Raw genomic sequence first — 21,252 nt, 5'->3', positions numbered from 1 at the left:
GTTTTGTGTGGGTGTTTTCATTTCTTTTGGGCATTGCTTTTCCACAGGAGCAGAACTGTGGAGTCATGTGGAAGCAAGACTTACCTTCTGGGAAATTGCTAGAATGTTACTGAAAGCAGGTACACATCCTTACCAGCAATACAGAAGGGCTCCAATTTCGGCACATCCTCAACACGAGTTTTCTGATCACAGGTCGTCTAGCATGAAGTGGCACTGGCTTTGCCTTTTAATTTACATTCCTCTAAGGAACACATGCTCCATAAGACTAATGGATCCCTAAAACAGTATCAGACCCTATATCATTTTTGGGTGTGCACATACTTATGATAAAAGTTTAACTGATATACTAAACAGAATCTATTAACAATAAATAGAAAATTATAACTTTTTAAAACCTAATTCTTTAAGCTTTTTTAGAACAAGGTTGAACAGAAGGACTAAAATTGTGGAAAGCAGAAGTGTAGACTGTTGGTGTAATGTTCTTGTGGAATGTATACAATTTACCCTTGTTCATTCACATGATGATTTTTCTACCCCACTCTCTGGTTTCAATCTGGACATTGCATTGTGATGCTTATTCTAAGCATCACCTGTCTTAAGTTTGTGTAAACATGCCACCATTTGTTCTCTATCTTGTCATTAAAAACAACCAGCCACAATGCTGAGCAATGGAGAAGCTAGGGTGGGACATCCTGGTCCAAAGTGGGAGGAAGGAGGAGGCAGGGGAGGAGAGGAGAATCCTGAGGAGAGGTCTTGGAACCACGTGGAGAGATGGGACTGGACCTAAGATATGACTAAAATCAAGTATAATGGGTGAAATAGGAATGGTAGGAAACTGTGGGCTTGGAGTTTTAAGATGGAATAACTATATTGTGCTCTAGGTTAATTAAATAAATCCCAGTCTCTGTGTGGTGATTTGGGTATACAGCAGGTTTAGAATTAACTGCTGCTTAACTAAAATATATATCGATAGTAAATATATGACAACAGTAGATAACAGAATACTGTACATCTCTATTTGAATTGTACTATGTCTGGACAAAAAGAACCACTGTATCTAAAGCCAGAACAGTTCCTAAGAGCTAGTCCCTAAGTGCCCAATAAAACTCAATGCATACATTCATTGGCAAGAGTAGGAATTATTGACAAGGCGTAAGTAACCTAGTGTTATTTTTACCCAAGTCCTAGTATTGATGTTCACTGAATCTAGTTAGCAACTGTTATTATTCATAATACATTTGCCTACATGTAACTAAAAACTAATGAACCTTTAAATGGCTTAGTTGAGCTTTTGTTGTTTTGTTTTTGGTTATTCCAGACAGTGTTTCTTCCTGTAGCCCTGGCTATCCTGGAACTCACTCTGTAGACCAGGCTGGCCTCAAACTCTGCCTTATAGTGCTGGGAGTAAAGGCATGCACCACGTTTGCCAGGCAAAATATTTTTAAAATTTTTAAGTGTTTTGTTTTGTCTTCATGTGTCTATTCACATGTCTAGTGCTCAGGGGCCAGAAGAGGGCGCTGGATCCCCTGGAACTTGAGTGTAATTGTGAGCCCCCATCTGGGTGCTGGCAATCTGGAAGAGCAGACAGTGCTCTTTACCAGAGCCAACTCTCTAGCTTGCTTAGTTTTTAAAATTATTATGATGCTAATTTAGGATTCCTACCCGACCTTAAGAAGTTTCATATTTTTTTTTTTTTTTTTACTTTATACTCCATTAAAAAAGTACACACAGTACCATATTTTCATTTTCTCTAAGAAATAAGACCTCTTATTTGGAAAGAAGGGAGAACTCAGCTGATGGGCTGAGTTTCATCACATCAAATGAAGCAGACTAATCACTTTATCCCAGGAAAATATTTCAGATACTCATAAACTTAACTTCAGTTTATTCTGCTAAATTCTGTGGTTTTTATTTTATGAAAAATTTAAAATAGACATTTTACAAGCAAGTAATTGACTTTAAAAATAAATTTTTGAAAGTGGGTGTAGTGGTGCACACCTTTATCCCAGCACTTGGGAGGCAAGGGCAGGTCGATCTCTGAGTTCAAGACTAGCCTGGTCTACAAATCAAGTTCCAGGACAGAGAAACCCTGTCTCAAGAAAACAAAACGAGTGAACAAAAGAAAGTCATTTTTGATCCCTAACTTACCTAAATCTGTAAGAGCTAATATGAACCATAAAAAAGCAGTTTATAGGGCTGGAGAGATGGCTCAGAGGTTAAGAGCACTGGCTGCTCTTCCAGAGGTCCTGAGTTCAATTCCCAGCAACCACATGGTAGCTCAGAACCATCTAAGGTAAGATCTGGTACCCTCTTCTTGAGTGCAGGTGTATATGTAGGTAGAACACTATATATATCTTTAGAAAAAAAAAAAGGCAATTTGTAATACAAGATTAAAATAGACAAAAATCCACTCCAGCTAGTATAGTTATGGCATGTGCTACTGTTCCCACCATAACAAATAAATAACACACAGCTAGCTTTGTGTTGACATTTTGAAACACTGAATTATAGTGCTTGTGGACTCTTCTCTAGAGTAGCATCACTTAGCTTTATATTCCACTCATGTTAGATCCCAAATATATGCACAGCCACTTGTTTTACCTTTTTTGTAATGGTCTCAAGCTGGCTTCAAACTCACTAGGAAGTGGACAAGAGCGATTTCTGACAGTCCTTAGCTCTCTGTGGAACATGGCACTGAAGATCAAACTCAGTATATATAAGGCAAGCACACTAGCAACTGAGCATCACCAGCCCCTTGAACCCTGCTTCTGGAGTTGATGTTATGTAACTTCTTCCTCTTCTTGATCTGTTGAACTTTATAGCTTTAAATGGTATTCTATTAGGAAAAATAAAATCCTTCACAGTGCTTCTTACTTTAATGCACTTGGTCAGCTTACTGCCAACGTAAAGCATTAGTAAACTAGCTGGGATTTGTCTTAATTGGCCCTACCATGTAGGAAGAAGACTTAGGCGGGGGTTTCACTGGACTATAGCGTCTAGATCCAGCTGGCCATCTTGTTGGGAAATGGGGCAAGATTATGCGTTTGAGGGTGAGGAGGCTTGAACGGGACACCTTGTGAGAGAAAAGGAGCCACTATGAGGAAGACACACTCATGCCTAGAATTTGTAAGGAAATCAGTTTTAAATACTGAAAAGGCTAAAAAGAACACATCGTGGGTTTTTTTTTAATCATTTTATTAGGAATAATTTCAAATGGGTTATAAAGAAAACTTATTCATTGACTTTGATGAGTTTTTAAAAATCCTTAATGAAGATATGTTCATCAATAAACAGTAAAATAGCAGAACTATCATATACTGGGCAAAGAGGCTGATTCCAAAAGCAACATGCAACATAAAAAAGATAACAATATAAAGGAAGACAATCTGCTGAGTAGTAAAAGTTACAATATGAACTCTTTGCAACCAGCACAGAATTAGCCACCAAACCCAAACCACATCAAGGTGAGTTTGGCTGGTGGGATCCAGGAGTGGATAATGTGAGGGTGGTGGGGGTCCTCAGTACAAGAAAACTGGATAGTGTTCTGGAGCGTGTCCCTGGCCGGCACAAGCAGTATTAAAAAATCTTTTCTGGCAAGGGGTAGAAATAAATACAAATGGAACGCTACATTTTTAAATCAGCAGACTGTCCTGGGAATGATCAAGGTATCAGGAAAGTATCAAGGGAGTAACTTGAAAACATTATTGGTGTGGGCTCAAAAAACACTCAAAACAGATTTGTTTAAAGGTGTCACATATCTATATATCCTGGCATTTAGGTTTAAGGGAAATCTAATAATGGATACTTTTTCCCACCAAGGAGAATTTCTCTTAAACCCAAGCATATTGCTAAGCAGCAACATTGTACTTGGTAAACAATAATTGGCAACAAAACAAGTTTTAAATGCTGTAATTTCTGCCCAAACCTGTCTCAGGTATCCTTTAATAACCAAGATGCAAACTAATTTTGTTGTAACAAGCCTAGACCAATTCTATCAAATGTGTCCTTGGTTGGATCTTCAGTTTCTTTTAACGTTTTGAAAGTTCATTTGACAGCCAATCGAGTCCCTCATACAGACCAGTTCCTTGTGTAGCACAAGTGGCTTGGACATACCACTGTGAAAAAAGGACAAGAAAATACAAGATTAACAATATAGAATGACTTTTTAAAACAGAAAGTACTAAGTCCCTTCCCATAAATGCCCAAGGGCCCTACTGACTAAGTAATTGAAAGTATGCAAAATGGAAACTATAAACTCACGGTAATAAACATAAGGAAATAAGTGATCATGAACTGAATGCTCTCAGTAACTACAAAGGTTACTCAAAACTATACTTTAGAAATTTTCTCACACCTCTTGTTTCTCACTGTACCCATTTAAAACCACATCTATCATTCAATAGATTTATTAGTTTATAAAGTGTTCTCCCACATAATAAGGAGTAATGGGAAAATCTCAAACTACTCATCTGGTCCATAAGATCCTCTCATTATCCCATAAACTAAGTAGAACACATGTGCAAATGTTTTTTAACTTTGTTTTTTGTAGCGCTAGATCATACCCGGGGCCTCCTAAGTGCTAGGCAAGTCCTCTGCCATTTAAGCCACATTCCCAGTCTCAAAGGGGTTCTCAAAGTCAACAAACATCTTTTAGAGATGTTTGTTGATACTTTTCACATAGTCTTACTTTTTAAAAAAGATTTAATTAATTAATTTACTACATATACAGTGTTTTACCAGCATACTACCAGAGGGCACCAGATCTCATCATAGATGATTATGAGCCACCATGTGGTTGCAGGGACTTGAACTCAGGACCTCTGGAAGAACAGCCAGTGACCTCTGAGGCATCTCTCCAGCCCCCACAATTTTACTTTAAAAAATATATAATTTTAGCATATAATATGTGAGACTAAAGATTATTTGGTCTCAGATATTCCAAAAATTTTCACTTTTTACACAGTAAAGATTGCTTGTATGAAACAATAAAAATCTAAGTATTTTTTAAAAAGAGACCTTATCTCAAAAAAAACAAAAACCCCACAAAACTTCAAACATCTAGAAAACAATCCACATTTAATGGATAATTAATTAATTTTTAACTGAAGAGCCTTATTTCACAATTAAAAAAACTTATTTTAACATTTCAAGGTAACTGTAGGTTTACCATGCTGCCAATTATCTGAATACCAAATACCCTAGTAACCCAAACGGAAGGGAAGGACACAAATTGATAGCTCCACAGCATGAAAATTTTCTATCTTTTACCAGGTATCTTTTTTTAATTCACATGGGACATTGCAACAGGCTATACAATAAACAAATAGTATCCTCCTTGTTGACAAGGTAATGCAAAGTTGTTGTAAAGTATGGTACACTCAGTTTTTGACAGCATCTTTTGTTTTTTGAAGATATGGTCTCATGTCTGTGATACAATTTGTATGTGTTGGATTTTGCCAACACATCAATCACTGATGTAAAATGATAAGGTACTTGATAGTAGGCACAGTATTTCTTATAATTTTGTATTCAGAGTATCTTCAAAAAAATGTATCAGTAGAGCTTCCTCCATCTTTTAGGTTTTAAAGTTAATAAGCAACAAGTACTAAACAATATGATCGAAAATACAGTTGCTATGTCCCGGGACTTTTATGAACAACTCAAAAGGTGGACCTGGGTATGATTGCATGCCTGCACGCAGGGAAGAAGAGCAGGAGGATGTCCCTAAGCTCAAGGCTGGCATAGATTACTTAGTAAGCAACCCCTAAAAAAGAAAGCCAAGTATAAAATTCTTGCTATGCTGGAGATACAGCTCAGTGGTACAGTGATTACCCTGATCTTCCTAACTTGTGCAAGAACAACTCTGGGTTCACATCCCAACACCCCAAGAAACAGTAAAAGTAAAACATAAAAAAATTAAATAGCTGGAGACCTATTTGAATAATACAAAATTAACAATGTCTGTAATCTCTACATATTCAACTCTTAGACTGTTAATGCATCAATATAGAACATAAATTAAAAAAGTTAAAACAGGAAAACGAGACTATCAATATTCTTTAAAGATTTATTTATTTTATGTAAGTATTCTATCTGCATGCACACCTACATGCCAAAAGAAGCCATCAGATCCCAGTATAGATGGTTGTGAGCCATTATGTGGATGTTGGGAATTGAACTCAGGACTTCTGGAGGAGCAGACAGTGCTCTTAACTACTGAGCCATCTCTCTAGCCTGACTATTAATATTTCTAAAAGCAAATTTTAATGCTGTATTTATAGTTTTAAAATAAAGCATGAAAGTGATGATTTTTTAGTATGTTACATGTTTTCTATAAACCATTTTACCATATTTTTATAAATATTGTATCTGTCCAATGGAAATAATTATTACACATTTAAGCTGGATGGGCACTGTGGCACATGCAGAGGTAGGCAGCTCTCTCTGAGTCCAGCCTGTTCTACGTGGTTCCAAGCCAACCAGGACTACAGTGAGACTTTACTTCCAAATAATACTAAAAAAACAGGCAACTGAATCTTAACCTAATTATCCTAATTTCACCAGTGAGGAGGTTAGCATCACCTACAAATACTTACTGTTCTGTTACGGAGAGACTGAAGACCTAATTTATCTGTCATCTCGCTGATGGCCATAGCATTTGGCAAATCCTGTTTGTTTGCAAAAAGCAGCAGCACTGCATCCTGTAGCTCATCTTCCAGAAGCTGAAGATAAAGGCTGAACCATTAGCAGCTACCCATCTAAAGTCAGACTACTCAACAATCCTCCTAAATATACGTTTTATTCAACACTAAACAAGATACTAAACACCAATTAAATTTCTCAATGTAAATTTCAAGCACTCTTGTAAATCTCATCCTTCAGTTTGATCAAATAATGATTTGCCTTTAAGAAAATAAACTTTCTTTTTTGCTTTGTCACTATTTATCACCTAGACTAGCCTCAAAATTGCAATTTTACTGCTTTTGCTTCCCCAGCGCTGAGAATCACAAACCTGTGCTGCCATTCCCGTAGCAAAACTGTTCAAAGCCAATCATCCTACATTATATAATATATATCATTTATTCACCCTTCATGATTAGAACTCAGGTTCAGAACTGACAAAGGACAAAAATATGTACCAAAGTATGTATTCCAGGACCATATGGTATTTAAGTAGCAAGCTTACGTTGTTATGATTCTTTTTTGAACTTCTATCTTTCCCAGTGCAAGAGATGTACCAGGAACAGATAAAAATTGGTAAGAAGCCAGGCGTGATGAGCTTACACCTTTCATCCCAGCACTCTGGGCAAAAGCAAGCACATCTCTGAGTTTCAGAACAGCCTGGTCTACAAAATGAGTCAGCCAAAGCTATACAGAGAAACCAACCGACCAACCAAATAAGCAAAAAGTTGGTAAGAATTAAGTAACTGTGATACATTATATAATGTAGATAAAGTTGAAAAAAAACCCTATGATATATCAAAAACTCAAGTTTTAAATGGTTACACTTATATGAAGTTTAAAATAAGTGACTAGATAACAGGGTCAGGGCATAGAAGGCTTTTCTGTGCATTCTTAAGGACTTGGAAACAATACAGTTTCCCAAGTTTATTTCTACATCTAAAATGTGTAACAAACTACAATACCCAAAATGATACATCTTGAAAATGATCAAATTAAAGTACATACTTACCATTTTCTGCAGCACAGCTGCTCCTTCCTGAATTCTTTCACGATCATTGCTATCTACCACAAAAATAAGACCCTAGGGGAAATTTTTTCAATAAATTATAACAGTTAAACTTAAGGGTCACACTAAATATAAAATACGCAGCAAAACAGTATGGAATATTAGACATGAGGTAGAAAATAATGTTCTTGCGTCTGGCTAGTTTTATGTCAACAAACTGGAGTCATCAGAAAGAAGGAAACCTCATGAGAAAATGCCTCCGTAAGATCCAGCTGTTGAGTTGGGTGTGGTGTCACATGCCTTTAATCCCAGCACCTGGGAGGCAGAGGCAGGTGAATCTCTGTGAGGCAAGCCTGGTCCATAAAGTGAGTTCCAGGTCAGCCAGGGCTGTTACTGTCTTCAAAACCAAAACAAAAAACAACAAACAAACAAAGATCAGCTGGATCGTTTCGAGTATGTAAGGACCCAGCCCAGGGTGGGTAGTGCTATCCCTGGGCTGGTGGTTCTGAGTTGCTTTGATCATAGGGTTTGATCACAGCAGTAGTAACCCTAACTAAGACAGAGGGTTTAAAAGAGTTTTTAAAGTCTCCAACATGGGTCTAGCAAGACAGTTCAGCAGGAAAAGGCACATGATGACCTGAGTTTGATCCACAGAACCCACATAAGAAAAGATTACTCCCTACAATGCTGGTTGTGTTCCGTGGCACTCCCCACCATCACCACCACCACACATACACACAGAGAAAACAGTGATTTTTGTTTTCTTTTTTCAAGACAGGTTTCTTTGTGTAGCCTTGGCTGTCCTGGAGCTCACTCTGTAGACCCAGCTTGCCTGGAACTCACAGAGCCTCTACCTTCCAAATGCTGGGATTACAGGCATGCACAACCATTGTTCAACTTAAATCATTATCTTAAATTAAAAAGAAAAAGTTTCTGTTCATGTTAATTTTATGTCAGCTTGATGCAATCTGACAGGAGGGAACCTCAGTGGAAAAATGCCTCCATAAGATCAGGCTACAGGGAGACCTGGAGGGCATTTTCTTACCTAGTGATTGATGTATGAAGGCCCAGTACATTGTGAGTGGGGCCATTCCTGTGCTGGTGGTCCTGGATTCTATAAAAAAGCAGGCTGTGCAAGCCAGCAAATATCCATCTTCTATCAGCTAGGTTCCTGCCCTGCTTGAGTTCCTGTCCTGACTCCCTTTAATGATGAAGAATGCTATGGAAGCCTAGGCCAAATTAACCCTTTCCTCCCCAAGCTGCATTGGTCATGTTATTTCCTCACAACAATAAGTAACCCTAAGACATTCTTAGTAAAATAAAAACCAAATAAACAACACAAAGATAAGCTCAAGGCTTATACTGAAAACTGTTTTAAACACCATGTGATTTTAACCTATATTCTTACTTCAAATAAACACACACACACACACAATCACACACACAAACAAAACAGAAAAAACTTATTAACCAATGACTACCTTTCTCAATGTAAGAGAAATAACTGTAACCCTTTCCTCTTCCCTATGGTATTTAAATGCAGTAACATGCAAATAGCAAAAGAGCTGCAGAGGGTAGAATGCTTGCCTGGCATGCAAGAAGTCTGAGTTTGAGGTCTTGGACTGAATAAAACTGGGTATCACAAGTGTTGCACTCCTCCGTGATTCCAACATTCAGGAAGCAGAGGCAGGAGATCACAAGTTCTAAGGGACTCTGATTTCCACCAGGGTGGTATATGCTATGAGAGACACAGTCTCAAAAATAAAACAAAGGCTACACAGTAGAACAAAAAGAAAATAAACAAAGGCTCCTAAAAATTTATGAGCTATGTAGATTTATGTATCCAGTAAAGGCACGCACAAAGTGTAAAAAGAATAGATGACACACTTCATTAGTTTTTTTGTTTAAAATAAATTGGATTGGAGAACTGCATAACGGTACTATCATGTTCTTTTAAGGTGTTTGATTACAAGAATAACTTTCCAACAGTTTAAAGTTATTCTTTAAGAAAAGGTATTTTCATTAGTAACAAAAGAATTTTGTAAATACATCTTTTAAATTTAAATTTTATTATGTATTTATTTTTGGTATTATAATTACATCATTTTCCCTTTCCCCTTTCTCCCTCCAACACCTCCCATGTACCCCCAAGCCCTTTGTTCTCTTTCAAATTCATTAACTTCTTTTCTTTGTTGTTAGCATGTATATTCCTAAATATAGCAACATAACCTACTTGGTCAATGGTTTGTATATTCCTCATCATAGAAAGAATGAAGTCTTGCTCTAAAATGTCGCCAGCTAATTCTCTAATTGGGAGAAACAAGCCCTAAGCAAATATCTCATGAAAAATTCAAGGTCTGCATGATCAAGTAAGAAATTTATAACATAAAAGGCTGCAGTAAGAATTTTGAAGATATCCACAAATAACACAATTTTATACAACAAAAGAAGTAGCATTAGGAAACAAATTAATTAAGACTTTTCTGAAGCCAGGCATGGTGGCATTCGCCTGTAATCCCAGGACTTGGGGAAGCAGAGGCACGGGGATCCCCTTGAGGCCAGCCTAGTCTACAAAGGCCAGGACAGCCAGGGCTGCACAGAGAAACCCTGTCTCAAAAAACCGAAAAAGACTTTTCTGAAAAATTTCAAATGGCACAGTATATGAAATCCTCAGTAAAACAGTAGTTAAACTGCACCTCAGTTAAAATAAGTCTACACCTTATATTATATTTAAGCGTTTGGTTAAATGTACTTTCCACAACTCTAGCCCTTACAGAATTTTTAAAAATAATTAATTTTATTTTTTTAATGGGTGTGTGTTTGTGTGCCTGACTGTTCCACATGCACACACATGCAAGAGCCTGCAGGCACAGATGTCACAAGAGGGCATTAGATCCCCTGAAACTAGAGATACAGATGCTTGGGAGGCACCATCTGGGTGCTGGAAATTAAACGGAGGCCTTTTAGGGAGAGCAACTAGCACTCTTAACTGCTGGGCCATCTTCCCAGCCCAATCTCTTTTTCTAACATTACATTTTCATTTTTTTCTAAATGTAAATAATGTCATCAGTTCCAAGTAACATTAGTAAGATATTCTAAGAATTACAGGCATGAGACACCATGCCCAAGTTAAGAATAAATTCTAAGTTAGTCCTTTCCTGTAATAGCCTAGGATCAACAGTATGGAAAAGCTAGGCTTCTAAAAATAAACACATCTGTTCTAAGAAAAAAACTACTTAAAAAGCCAAATACATTGGGGGCAGCAAAATTGGTTCAGTGAGTAAGAACACTTCTTGCTCTAGTAAAGGACCCACGGTCAGTTCCTAGTGCCCTAGTACATCTTCTGGCTCTGCCGGCACCAGGCATGTATGTGGTACACTTACATATCTGTAGGCAGAAAGTGCATACACACAAAATAAAATGAATCTTTTTTTTACAAATGAGCCAGGTGTGATGTCACACACCTATAATCACCAGTACTCAGGGAGGCAGAGGCAGGCCGGCTGCTTCAAGTTCAAGGCCAGCCTGGTCTACAAAGAAGAGTCCAGGACAGCCAAGGCTACACAGAGAAATCCTGTCTCAAAAAAGAAAAAAAAAAAAAAAAAAAAAGAAAACAAAAAAACAAATAAATTATTTAGAAAAGTAAAAGAATTGGAATTATCTCTTGAAAGAATTTACCACAATAAGAAATTAGTTTTGTTTAAGTGTTAAGAGTTAGAAGAATTGGTTAGGAATGCTAGCAATGCAAGCTGAAACAGCTAAGCTGTAATTACACCTGGCCACATAAAGCTTTCCCTAGCAAGCAAGAGCTCACTAGGATGAAGAACGCTCTGGCTTTTAATACTATGGGTTGTCCAAAGAGGCCAGGAATAGATTTAATCTCAAATTTATGATTCACATGTGTTAAAGAGCATTCTAAACAAATACAGAGATAATACTATTGCTTTTAACGTTTAAAAAACAGCAAGATTTACATGGTGCCCAATTTTGTCTCAAAAATATACTCCCTAAAATAAATATCTACATCTTATCTTCAAACAGTTGAAGGTGATAGCACATTGCAGATGAGCACTATAAACATACTGGCCATGTCCTAATAACTGATATTGCACCAGTTACACATGAGAGCTTACTGTGTTAGTTTCTATTTTCACAATGAAGTTTTTTTTTTAATCTTTACTTTTGCAAAATCTGTTTTCTATCCAAAGCCATGTGAACACATTCTTATTTTTCAGGAAAAAAAATTATGCCACATATTTATTTTTCTATTCATACATACTTAATAAGATATATTACTTAAGCCAGGATTGGTGATCACTGCTACCAGGCAACAATGTACATCAATGGAGAATAAGCACAAAACTGCAGATCTTAAATATCCAATTTAATATACTACTTCAAAAAATTCTTAACTTTGATAGTAAACAAGACTTGATGTGTATGGTACGGTAGAAAAGACAGGAGGACTGAGACCAGGTTAACAAAAACAAAAACAAAAACACCTCAATCTTCTTTTTAAAGCCAGGCTCTCCCTGGGCAGCCTTGGCTTTCCTAGAACTTGCTATCCAGAGTAGGCTGGACTCAAACTTAGATTTGCCCTCCTGCTTCCCAAGCGCTATGACTTTAGGAAATTTACTCAATCCTCAATCTTGAAGCACCTCTAAACTTCGGTTTCTCACATTTAAAAGCCCCAATAAAATGGTGTCTGCAATGCCACCACTCAGAAGAGAGAACACAGCAACAAGACAGCTAGAACAGTTGTTCTCATCAGGAAAGGATTTTGTCCCTAGAGAGTTTTTCTGGTGTTAAGTGCAAGCCATTTGTGGTTCTCACAACCTGACTGGAAAGGTAGAGCGTTTGGTGGGCAGGCACTAAGGACGCTGTTAAACATCCAAGAGGCCTCCCACAGTGACACGTTAAGAGCTGCTGTTGTAAGAACTCACACTAGCATCAGTACCACAGGAGAACCTGCTAGAAGTACAAAATCTAAGAAGCTTGTCCTACTGAATCAATCGGTATTTTTAACAGACAAGCAGGAGGCTCATCTGCACCTCACGTACTAGAACACTAAGACTGCCTGACTTACATGCCCAAGATGCTGACTTATGACTAGACTTTTGAGAGCTTTCAAAACTCTCCCAGTGCTCCAAAATGCAACCAAATCTGACAACCCATAATCTATTCAATCACTATGGTCTCTTTCTCACCAGCAAATCCTATATGATAATATAAAAATATCCTCACAAGGTAACACAGATAACTTGAGCTGTACCACTGTCTGATTGGATCCACTGTGATACATATCTTAATTAAGGTATGTGTTTTAACCCCAAAATTAAGGTTAAAATAAAAAGAACTACCAATGAAATAATCCATTCTTGAAAATTCAAAATCTTACTGGAAAAGCTACATTTACTTCTACCACACTATGTAACCGAATTTGTTGTTGTTTTGTTTGTTTTCGAGACAGGGTTTCTCTGTGTAGCCTTGGCTGTCCTGGACTCACTTTGTAGGAGGCTGGCCTCGAACTCACAGAGATCCACCTGCCTCTGCCTCTCCCAGTGCTGGGATTACAAGCGTGCACCCCTGCACATGGCATAACTGAACTTTCAAAGGCACAAGTAAGAGCATAGAGTAAAGAAAGAGTAAAGAAAGAGACTGGTGATGAGAAGAATATAAGCTGAATAAATACTCAACATACAATTTAGAATATGCAATTTATAAATTAAAGTTACAAATATGTAGCATTTCTCACCTGGGTATTTTGGAAGTAATGCCTCCAGAGAGGCCTAATCTTATCTTGACCACCGACATCCCATACTGTGAAACAAATATTCTTATACTCTACTGTTTCCACATTAAAACCTATAAGGAAAAAAACAAAAACAAAATAAAATGACCACTGTGCACAATAGGGTACCAAGAAAATAAACCCCTTTAATGTAAAATCCTTTTAGAATAGCTTTTTAAGTCTTACCAAAATCATCTCTAAGATTAACAAAAAAAAAATTATTTTTTCACCAAATAAAGTCATCTATAAATTTTCTTACCAATGGTAGGAATGGTGGTGACTATCTCCCCTAATTTCAGTTTATACAGAATTGTCGTCTTGCCAGCAGCATCCAATCCAACTAGAAGAAGACACCATGATCAATTATACATAAAGAAGCAATTCAACAATAATTTAGTTTCTACGTAAAAGTCAACTGCTTGATTACCAAAATGTAATTTTTCTCATTTCTGCCCTGCCCCTCCAAAACAACACTTCCTTTTTTCCTCTCTCCCTTTCCATTTTTCCTTTTAGACCAATGGCTTTCAACCTGTGGATAGCAACCCCTTTGGGGGTCAAATAACCCTTTCACAGGGACTACCTGAGACCATCTGCTTATCATATACTTGTATTGTCATTTATAACAGTAGCAAGTACAGTTATGAAACTCATTATGTGGCTGAGGATGGCCTTTAACTCTTGATATTCCTTTCTCTATATGCCTGAGTACTCGTGCTAGAATTATAGGAGAGTTGTGCCTGTTAGGAACGGAAGAAGCCAGTACACCAACTAAGCTACATCTCCAGACCAAAAAATAATCCATCCAGTATTTACACATTGTTTTTCAAATAAACACTCTTCATGCTGGAGAGATGACTTAGTGGTTAAGAGCAAATACTGGTTTGGTCCCTGGCACCCGCTATCAGACAGCACACAAGCGCCTGTTACTCCAGCTCTAAGGATCCCCCACCACACCTTCTTCTGGCCTGCACTCATGTGCACAACTCACACACTGACACACATATACACATAGTTAAAAATTAAAAGTGAAATCCTTTCTTTTAAAAAGCTCTAAATGCTAAGGGGGACCATCTATACTTTGTCTTAGTCTCCTAATAAGACCAATTTTACAGCTACCTAAACCTGTATCAACATCAAATATGCACAAATACAATTCAAAGTCTTGATTTGTGTTACGGAAATGGTCCTATCATATTCTTCTCTAATTCTTAGTTTTGTTGTCTTGTTTTATAAAACAGGATTTCATGTAGCACAACCTGACCTCAAACTCACATCGTACCAAAGCTGGCCTGTACATCCTGATGCTTCTCCTATGACCAGGCTGGCCTTCAACTCGGAGCTCTACCTGCCTCTGTCTCTTGACTGCTGAGATTAAAAACATGTCACCACACTTGCTCCTACTTTTTTTTTTTTTCTTCAAGAACACTTGGCTATCTGTACTTACTTCTCCCAGAATTTTAAAACTAAATCAACTGAGCACTAGCTAAGGCAAAAACACCCACTAAATGTTTAAATCAAACCACAACAACTTAACACATGAAAAGAATGCTAGCAGGTTTTAACCTCATCCATCCATTTCATATTTCTGTGCATGACTTTTTTCAGTTTCTACAAGAGAAATAAAAAGCTACAGGAGTTGGACTTCCACCTATAAAACTTTTTCTACTCTGTATCCTGCAAACAGCAGCATCTTTCTGGAGAGGCTGTTTCAAAGAAGAAAGTTACCGCTCCTCTTGACAGAAACAGAAAAGGCCCTTTAGGCTTGACAACATGAACATGGCCACTACTCCCATCAACATTTGGGAATCTAACTTTGAAAATTTGGGAGGTGAAGGGGGTGCTGAGGAGGTGGGAGGATGGGAATCAAGCACTCATTCATTTTTATTCCTATGGTAATTGAACCTGGACTCTCATTTGTGGATACTGGGTACCAGTTTTTTGCTTGCAGTTTTTTGTTTGTTTGTTTGTTTGTTTGTTTTCTTCCGGTGTATTATGACATATACTAGTGACTAGTGTGGCTTCACAGACCCTAGAAAGGTTAAGTGTTACACAAAGTGTTTGTTTTTCAAATGTGGAAGAGTATCAATAAGACGAGCAAATCTAAGGGGGTAGCTTAATGGTATCTTCAGCAAAGAGAAAGGGAAAAAAGGAGCAAAAACCAATCAGATCTTTCAACTCTATGAATTCTTTGGGTGCTTGTATTCAAACTTTATTAACATCAAAATTTACTTTTGGGCAAGATGGGGTGTTATGAGTTTAATTCCAACACTCTGGAGTCAGAGGCAGGAGGATCTCTGTGAGTTTGGGTCACCACACAGAGCAGTTCACAAATGTGCACAATAACGTTATTCATGAGAGTTAAAGTAACTACCAACTTCCATCAACTAATAGATGGAAAACCAAACTGTGGCTTTCTACACAATGGAACTTCCCTTAGGCCACAAACATCACAGAACACTACTACATGTTACACAAACTATGAAAACAACTATGACATAAACACCAGACATTTAAAAAAAGCCACGTTATTATTCCATTAATTAAAATGTCCAGAACAGAAAAACATATAGAAACAAAGTGTATTAGTGGCTGCCATGAATGGTGAAGAGTAAAATGGGAATGACTGATAAAAGTTACCGGATTCATTTTGGGCAGTCACGAAAATATTCTAGAATTTGACAAACTATAGAGGTGGCACACTTTTTATTACAGTTATTCACTTTGTGTGTGAGTCACTATGTGTACATGTGCAGCTACATGCATGCATGAACAGTTCCTGTGAAAGTCAGAGACAGTCTGTAGGAGCCACTTCTGTCCCTCCACCATTCCATCCCGGGGACTGAATTCCAGTAGCCAGGTTTGACAGAAAGTGCTGAGACATCTTGAAGGCCAGAGGAGACAAGATTTTGAACATTTTACAAAATGCAGAAAAAGTAACAGAAGAGTTGCTCAGTGGTGTAATCTCAGAATATGCAAAACTGAACAGAAGAACGAGGAATTCAAACCAAGGCTAGGCTATATAAGACCTTGTCTCACAAAACACCCACCAATGTAAGAAAGTTAATTCTTTTGCCAGAGCTCTCAAGTAATACTTATAGACTGTGATCTTCACATATAGTACTTATGTCCTGTGATCTTATCTTTAGGATGTTATGTTTACTTGGTGTAGTTTTAAAATTCTGGGATAAGAAAGTGCAGGTAGCCAAATGAGGTGTTCTTGGGAAAAAAAAGCAGGGGCAGGTGTGGTAACATCACAACTTTTAATCTCAGCACTCAAGAGACAGAGGCAGGTAGAGCTCCAGCTTGAAGGCCAGCCTGGTCTATAGGACAGCCAGTGCTAGACAGATACTATATTTTAATATTTTATCTAATTCCTCAGGGTTTGATCATCTAAACAGAAACTGGACCTACCAGGTACAGAAAAGTAAATTTAGGTTTTGTTAAAATTAATGTTTGGATTTTGCTTCTACCCAACACAATTGGGGAGTATTTTCCCTTTTACGAATGAATTACTTAGCAAAACATTATCAAAGGCTAGCAATTATGTCTGCAAATAATGGCACAGAAAATGCTTGTAATATATTAAATAAAAAGGGAACACAAAACAATTTTGGAGGACTGAAACCTACTGAAACGTGGAGAATAAATGTAGTAAGTAGGGCCTGAAGAGATGGCTCAGTGGGAAGTACTGCTGCTCTTCTGGAGGACCTGAGTTCAAGTCCCAGCACCCACATCGGGCAGTACACAATGGCCTCAGATCCACATAAAGTAAATAATAGTGAAATGGATGGACTACAGGTGACAATGACTTTTTCAAGTATAAATTTCACAAAAAGGACTTAATCAGAACCAAGAATTACCTAATGAAAGGATTTACAAAATGTTGAGAAAAAAAAAAAAAACACATGGAAAATGTATCATTCTAGATTAAAGCTTCTCTTATTAGTATGTTTTTATTACACACACACACACACACACACACACGCATATTTGGTTTGATTTTTTGGCTTTTGGTTTTCCAAAACAAGGTCTCTCTGTGTAGCCTTAGCAACTGTGCCTGGCATTAGCTTATTTTTTTAAACGAGCAAACAGAAGATCCTTCCCCGTACTCAGATCAGAAATTTAACATCACCCTTAGCTACATAGTTAGCAGGCCAGCCTGGGCTACATGAGCTCCTGTCTCCTGGCAAGATAACTCAGTGAATAGAGACACTTCATCCCCAAAAGCCTTCTCCCCAAGTTCTAAGAAAATAGGTTACAATTAGTAACTCCTCTACAAAATACATTAGTAATTTCAGAAATAAATTTAAGTATTTGTCAAAAGTACACCTATCATAGAACCTAAGATATGGACCAACCTAAAAATTCAGAGTTACTGCTTTCTAACCCTGGCTTCCTGAGTAATCTAAATTGAAAACTAGTTGTCCTTTAACTTGAAGTCAGTATTATTCAAATGAGTAAACTTTCCTTATAAATAACTAGCAGATAATTTCTGTGGATCAATAGTCTAGAAGATGTTAAATTCAATATAATGCATTGACTATTTATTTGTCAGTGTTCGAAACATAGTATTACTGGCCTCAAATTTGAGATCCTCTCGTTTTAGTCTCTTTGGTGCAGAGATTGCTGATATATACTATCATGTTACTCCTGCCTTGGCTCATTTTTTAATTATGATTAACTATTAGCTATATATATATATATATTTTAATTATGATTAACTATTAGCTCAAATTAATTTTGGGAGGTCAGCTAGTATAGAAATTAAGTTTTTATTTCCGCAGTAGTTAAGCAAATCAGACTTTTAAATCAGACTAATTACTGTCTCTTAATACACTTCTAAACAGTAATCTAGGACTACAGATGTAGCTCAGTGGGTGTATGTGTGCTCAAAACTCAAGAGACCCATCACCAAAACAACAGTGTATGAGAGGCTGCTGACTCAAAGGGGCACACATAGCCTGACAAAAAAAAAAATAGAAGGGGAAAATCATTCAGGAGGCTGGAGAGATGGCTCAATGGTTAATATCACTGTCTGCTCTTCCAAAGGACCTAGGTTCAATTCCCAGCACCCATGACAGCTCAACTGTAACTCCAGTTCCAAGGGATCTGACATCTTCTTAAAAAAAAAAAAAAAAAAAAAGTCAGGGCTAGGCCAGGATAGAGTTCATGCACAAGGCCTTGGGTTCCATTCTCAAAACCAGCACTACCACACACACACACACACACACACTCACACATGGAAAGAGATGAGCATATAAGCACATGCGTACATACAATCATTCACTAGAATTCCAATACTAGAATGGGAAGTGATTTTTGTTCTTCTGTGTAGGCTTTGCTGTCCTGGAGTTGCTTTGTAGACCAGGCTGGCATGAAATCACAGTGATCTGCCTGAATCAACCTCCCAAAGTGCTAGGATTACCGGCGTGTGCCACTGCATACGGCTCATAAAAAGTGATTATTAATTACAAACTCAACCATTCATTCATAAAGCCACTAAGACCAAAAAAAAAAAAAAAAAAAAAAAAAAGCAAGAAAGAAAAGAAAAACAACTCCCAAAATTTAGAAATTATATTCCCAGTTCATGCACACAAGCATGACATGCATACTTCCTCTGATGAGTTGCCATAAAAGTTGACTTTATGGCCAGAGTGCTTTTACACAAGGAAAACTGCGCATTTCTAAATTAGCGTATTTCTAAACTAAAGTGTAAAATCCGAACAGCAAGCCTGCCAGGTGTGATGGTAAACACATTTAATTCCAGCATTTGGCAGGCAGAGGCAAATGGCTCTCCGAGTTCCAGCCTAGCCTGACCTACCCAGTGACTTCCAGGACAGTCAGAGCTACACAGATTAATCTTGTACCGTATAACAACAAAAAGAAAGCAAACCAGAGTGATCAAATAATCCAAAATGACTGCTATCTCTTCCCTAGTCACAGCCTGTTAATTGCTTGTCTTCTTCCATTTTCTTTCATTTGGGATTGGCAGAAAAGTTTCTCAAAAACAGCAATGTGCTAAAGCATCCTTCCACCCTGCTCCCTCTATCCCTTTAGCCATTATGACAATGAAAATTCATTTACAACAAATTCTTTACTTTTCAGTAACACAATCTTGTACTGGCTAATCTCTAAGAAACCCATTTATCACAGTACAAAGTCCTCCCTTTGACTTCAGATTCTTTTTCACACTGCCAATTTCCAACCACTGGAAGCTTAAATTACACGCCTGCCCTCCCAAAATAACTGCCCTCTTCATAAAGGGAATCTGCAAAACTGTGAAAAAAAATTTTTCACTTAGCTTTGTGAATGAATCGTGAACAATTGTTTTATGGGTTATAAAGAGGCTGAGCAAACAAGAGAATAACACAATAACCGACTTGTCCACCCATCCTCTGCAGTCTTACAGAACTGAAGCGCTCCGTGGTAGTGGTGCTCAAAGCAACACTTCTCACACTCAACAAGTGTCAACACTGAGCATTCTAGGCGCTTTTTAAAAGGCATCATTCAGGTCCTCGCCACTCAGCCGTGCGGTGGGCTGCTGCTCTGAGGGGAGACCGCCTACAATGCCCAAGCGAACGGCCTCCGCTCGGCAAGAGAACCTGTCACTGAGAAGCAGTTCTAAAACCTTTTTTTTTTTAAATAACAGATCGATTCTGGTGCTTTAGGACTTTTTTTTTTAAGAAGTCGATCCTAAAAGTTTACTTTTTATTATTATCCAGGCCAGACGGATAAAATTAGTTTGAAAAAAGCAAAGATGGTAAGCCAAATAGGTTTAACGTTTCAGGTTAGGAACTGAAAGACAGCCCGGGGGTAAATTCGGTTCTCACAGACTAAGCTTCAGTACTACGAGAAAATGAAGTCGAAACCAGAGCAAGGCAAAGTTTAGCAAAAGGAGCTCGGAAGACTCGGGACTTTTCCTCAAACCTTGGGCGCTTCATCGCTACAGTGGGCCTGGTCACTTCCTGCCCCAGGTGGCTCCCGGCCCGGGTCACATACCAGTGGTGTGTGCACAAGGCGGACACAACCAGGACAGGGGGAGGAGGAAGAGCGGAGTGGCCCAGCCTCAGCCTCGACCGCTGCCCACAGCCAGGACAGTGAAGTGGAAGACTGTACCCCCAGAACGGGCTTCACCAACGTGTCCTGACCCCACATCTCAACCTTCCCAGGGAGAGAGGGGCACGCCAAGCCGAGAGCGGGGAAAGGGAGCCCAGCTCTGGCTCAGCCTCCGAGGGAGAGCGCCCACACCCCTCGCCCCATTGTTCCCCCTCCAGGCGTCTTCTCGGCAGCCCTCCCCCACGGCCGCCGGAGAGGGCTGGGCCCCGGGCCACCGGCGGGCCACCGGCCTTCCCCCCTCCCGGCTCCCCGCTCACCCATCAAAATGCGCATCTGCTTCTTGCCGAAGAGGCGCGAGAAGAGAGAGGAGATGGTGAGGCCCATGGCGGTGGCGGCACTTGCGACGGCCCGAAGCGGGGGTCCGGTGCGTGCTCGGGCCTTCTCGGGGCCGGCTCACGACCCAGCGGGCGGAGGGGAAGAGGAGGCCCGTCTCGCAGGCCGGCGTGTCGGCGAAGCCGCGGGGCGCGACGTAGCGGGCCCGGGACCTGCTCGGCGACTGGCGCGGCGGCTCCGGCTCGGCGTTAAGTGTTCGGCTGTGCCACGTCACACGGCGGCCGCGGAGGCTCTGGCGGCGGCCCGCCCGCTCCAACGCGGACAGAATCGCGTCACCGCTGCCCCACCCCCCCCGCGGCGCCGACGCCGCCCGGGCCACGGC

General features: G+C 39.1%; 1 protein-coding gene across 1 annotated transcript; it reads right to left on the bottom strand.

The window, feature by feature from the left end:
* Positions 1 to 3,394: 3,394 nt before the first annotated feature.
* On the bottom strand, positions 3,395 to 21,252 carry Arf4 (ADP ribosylation factor 4). The gene is made up of 6 exons (XM_021656023.2): positions 20,855 to 21,252; positions 13,741 to 13,821; positions 13,446 to 13,555; positions 7,694 to 7,765; positions 6,597 to 6,722; positions 3,395 to 4,115 (listed from the first exon to the last, which is right to left on the bottom strand). The coding sequence occupies exons 1-6, from the start codon at positions 20,919 to 20,921 to the stop codon at positions 4,029 to 4,031; spliced, it is 543 nt and encodes a 180-aa protein (XP_021511698.1). The 5' UTR covers positions 20,922 to 21,252; the 3' UTR covers positions 3,395 to 4,028.

Source organism: Meriones unguiculatus, chromosome 9 (genome assembly GCF_030254825.1).
Source record: "Meriones unguiculatus strain TT.TT164.6M chromosome 9, Bangor_MerUng_6.1, whole genome shotgun sequence".
Classification (NCBI taxonomy): Eukaryota; Metazoa; Chordata; class Mammalia; order Rodentia; family Muridae; genus Meriones; species Meriones unguiculatus.
Note: the sequence above shows the minus strand (reverse complement) of the source record. Positions and strands in the feature narration are given on the sequence as shown.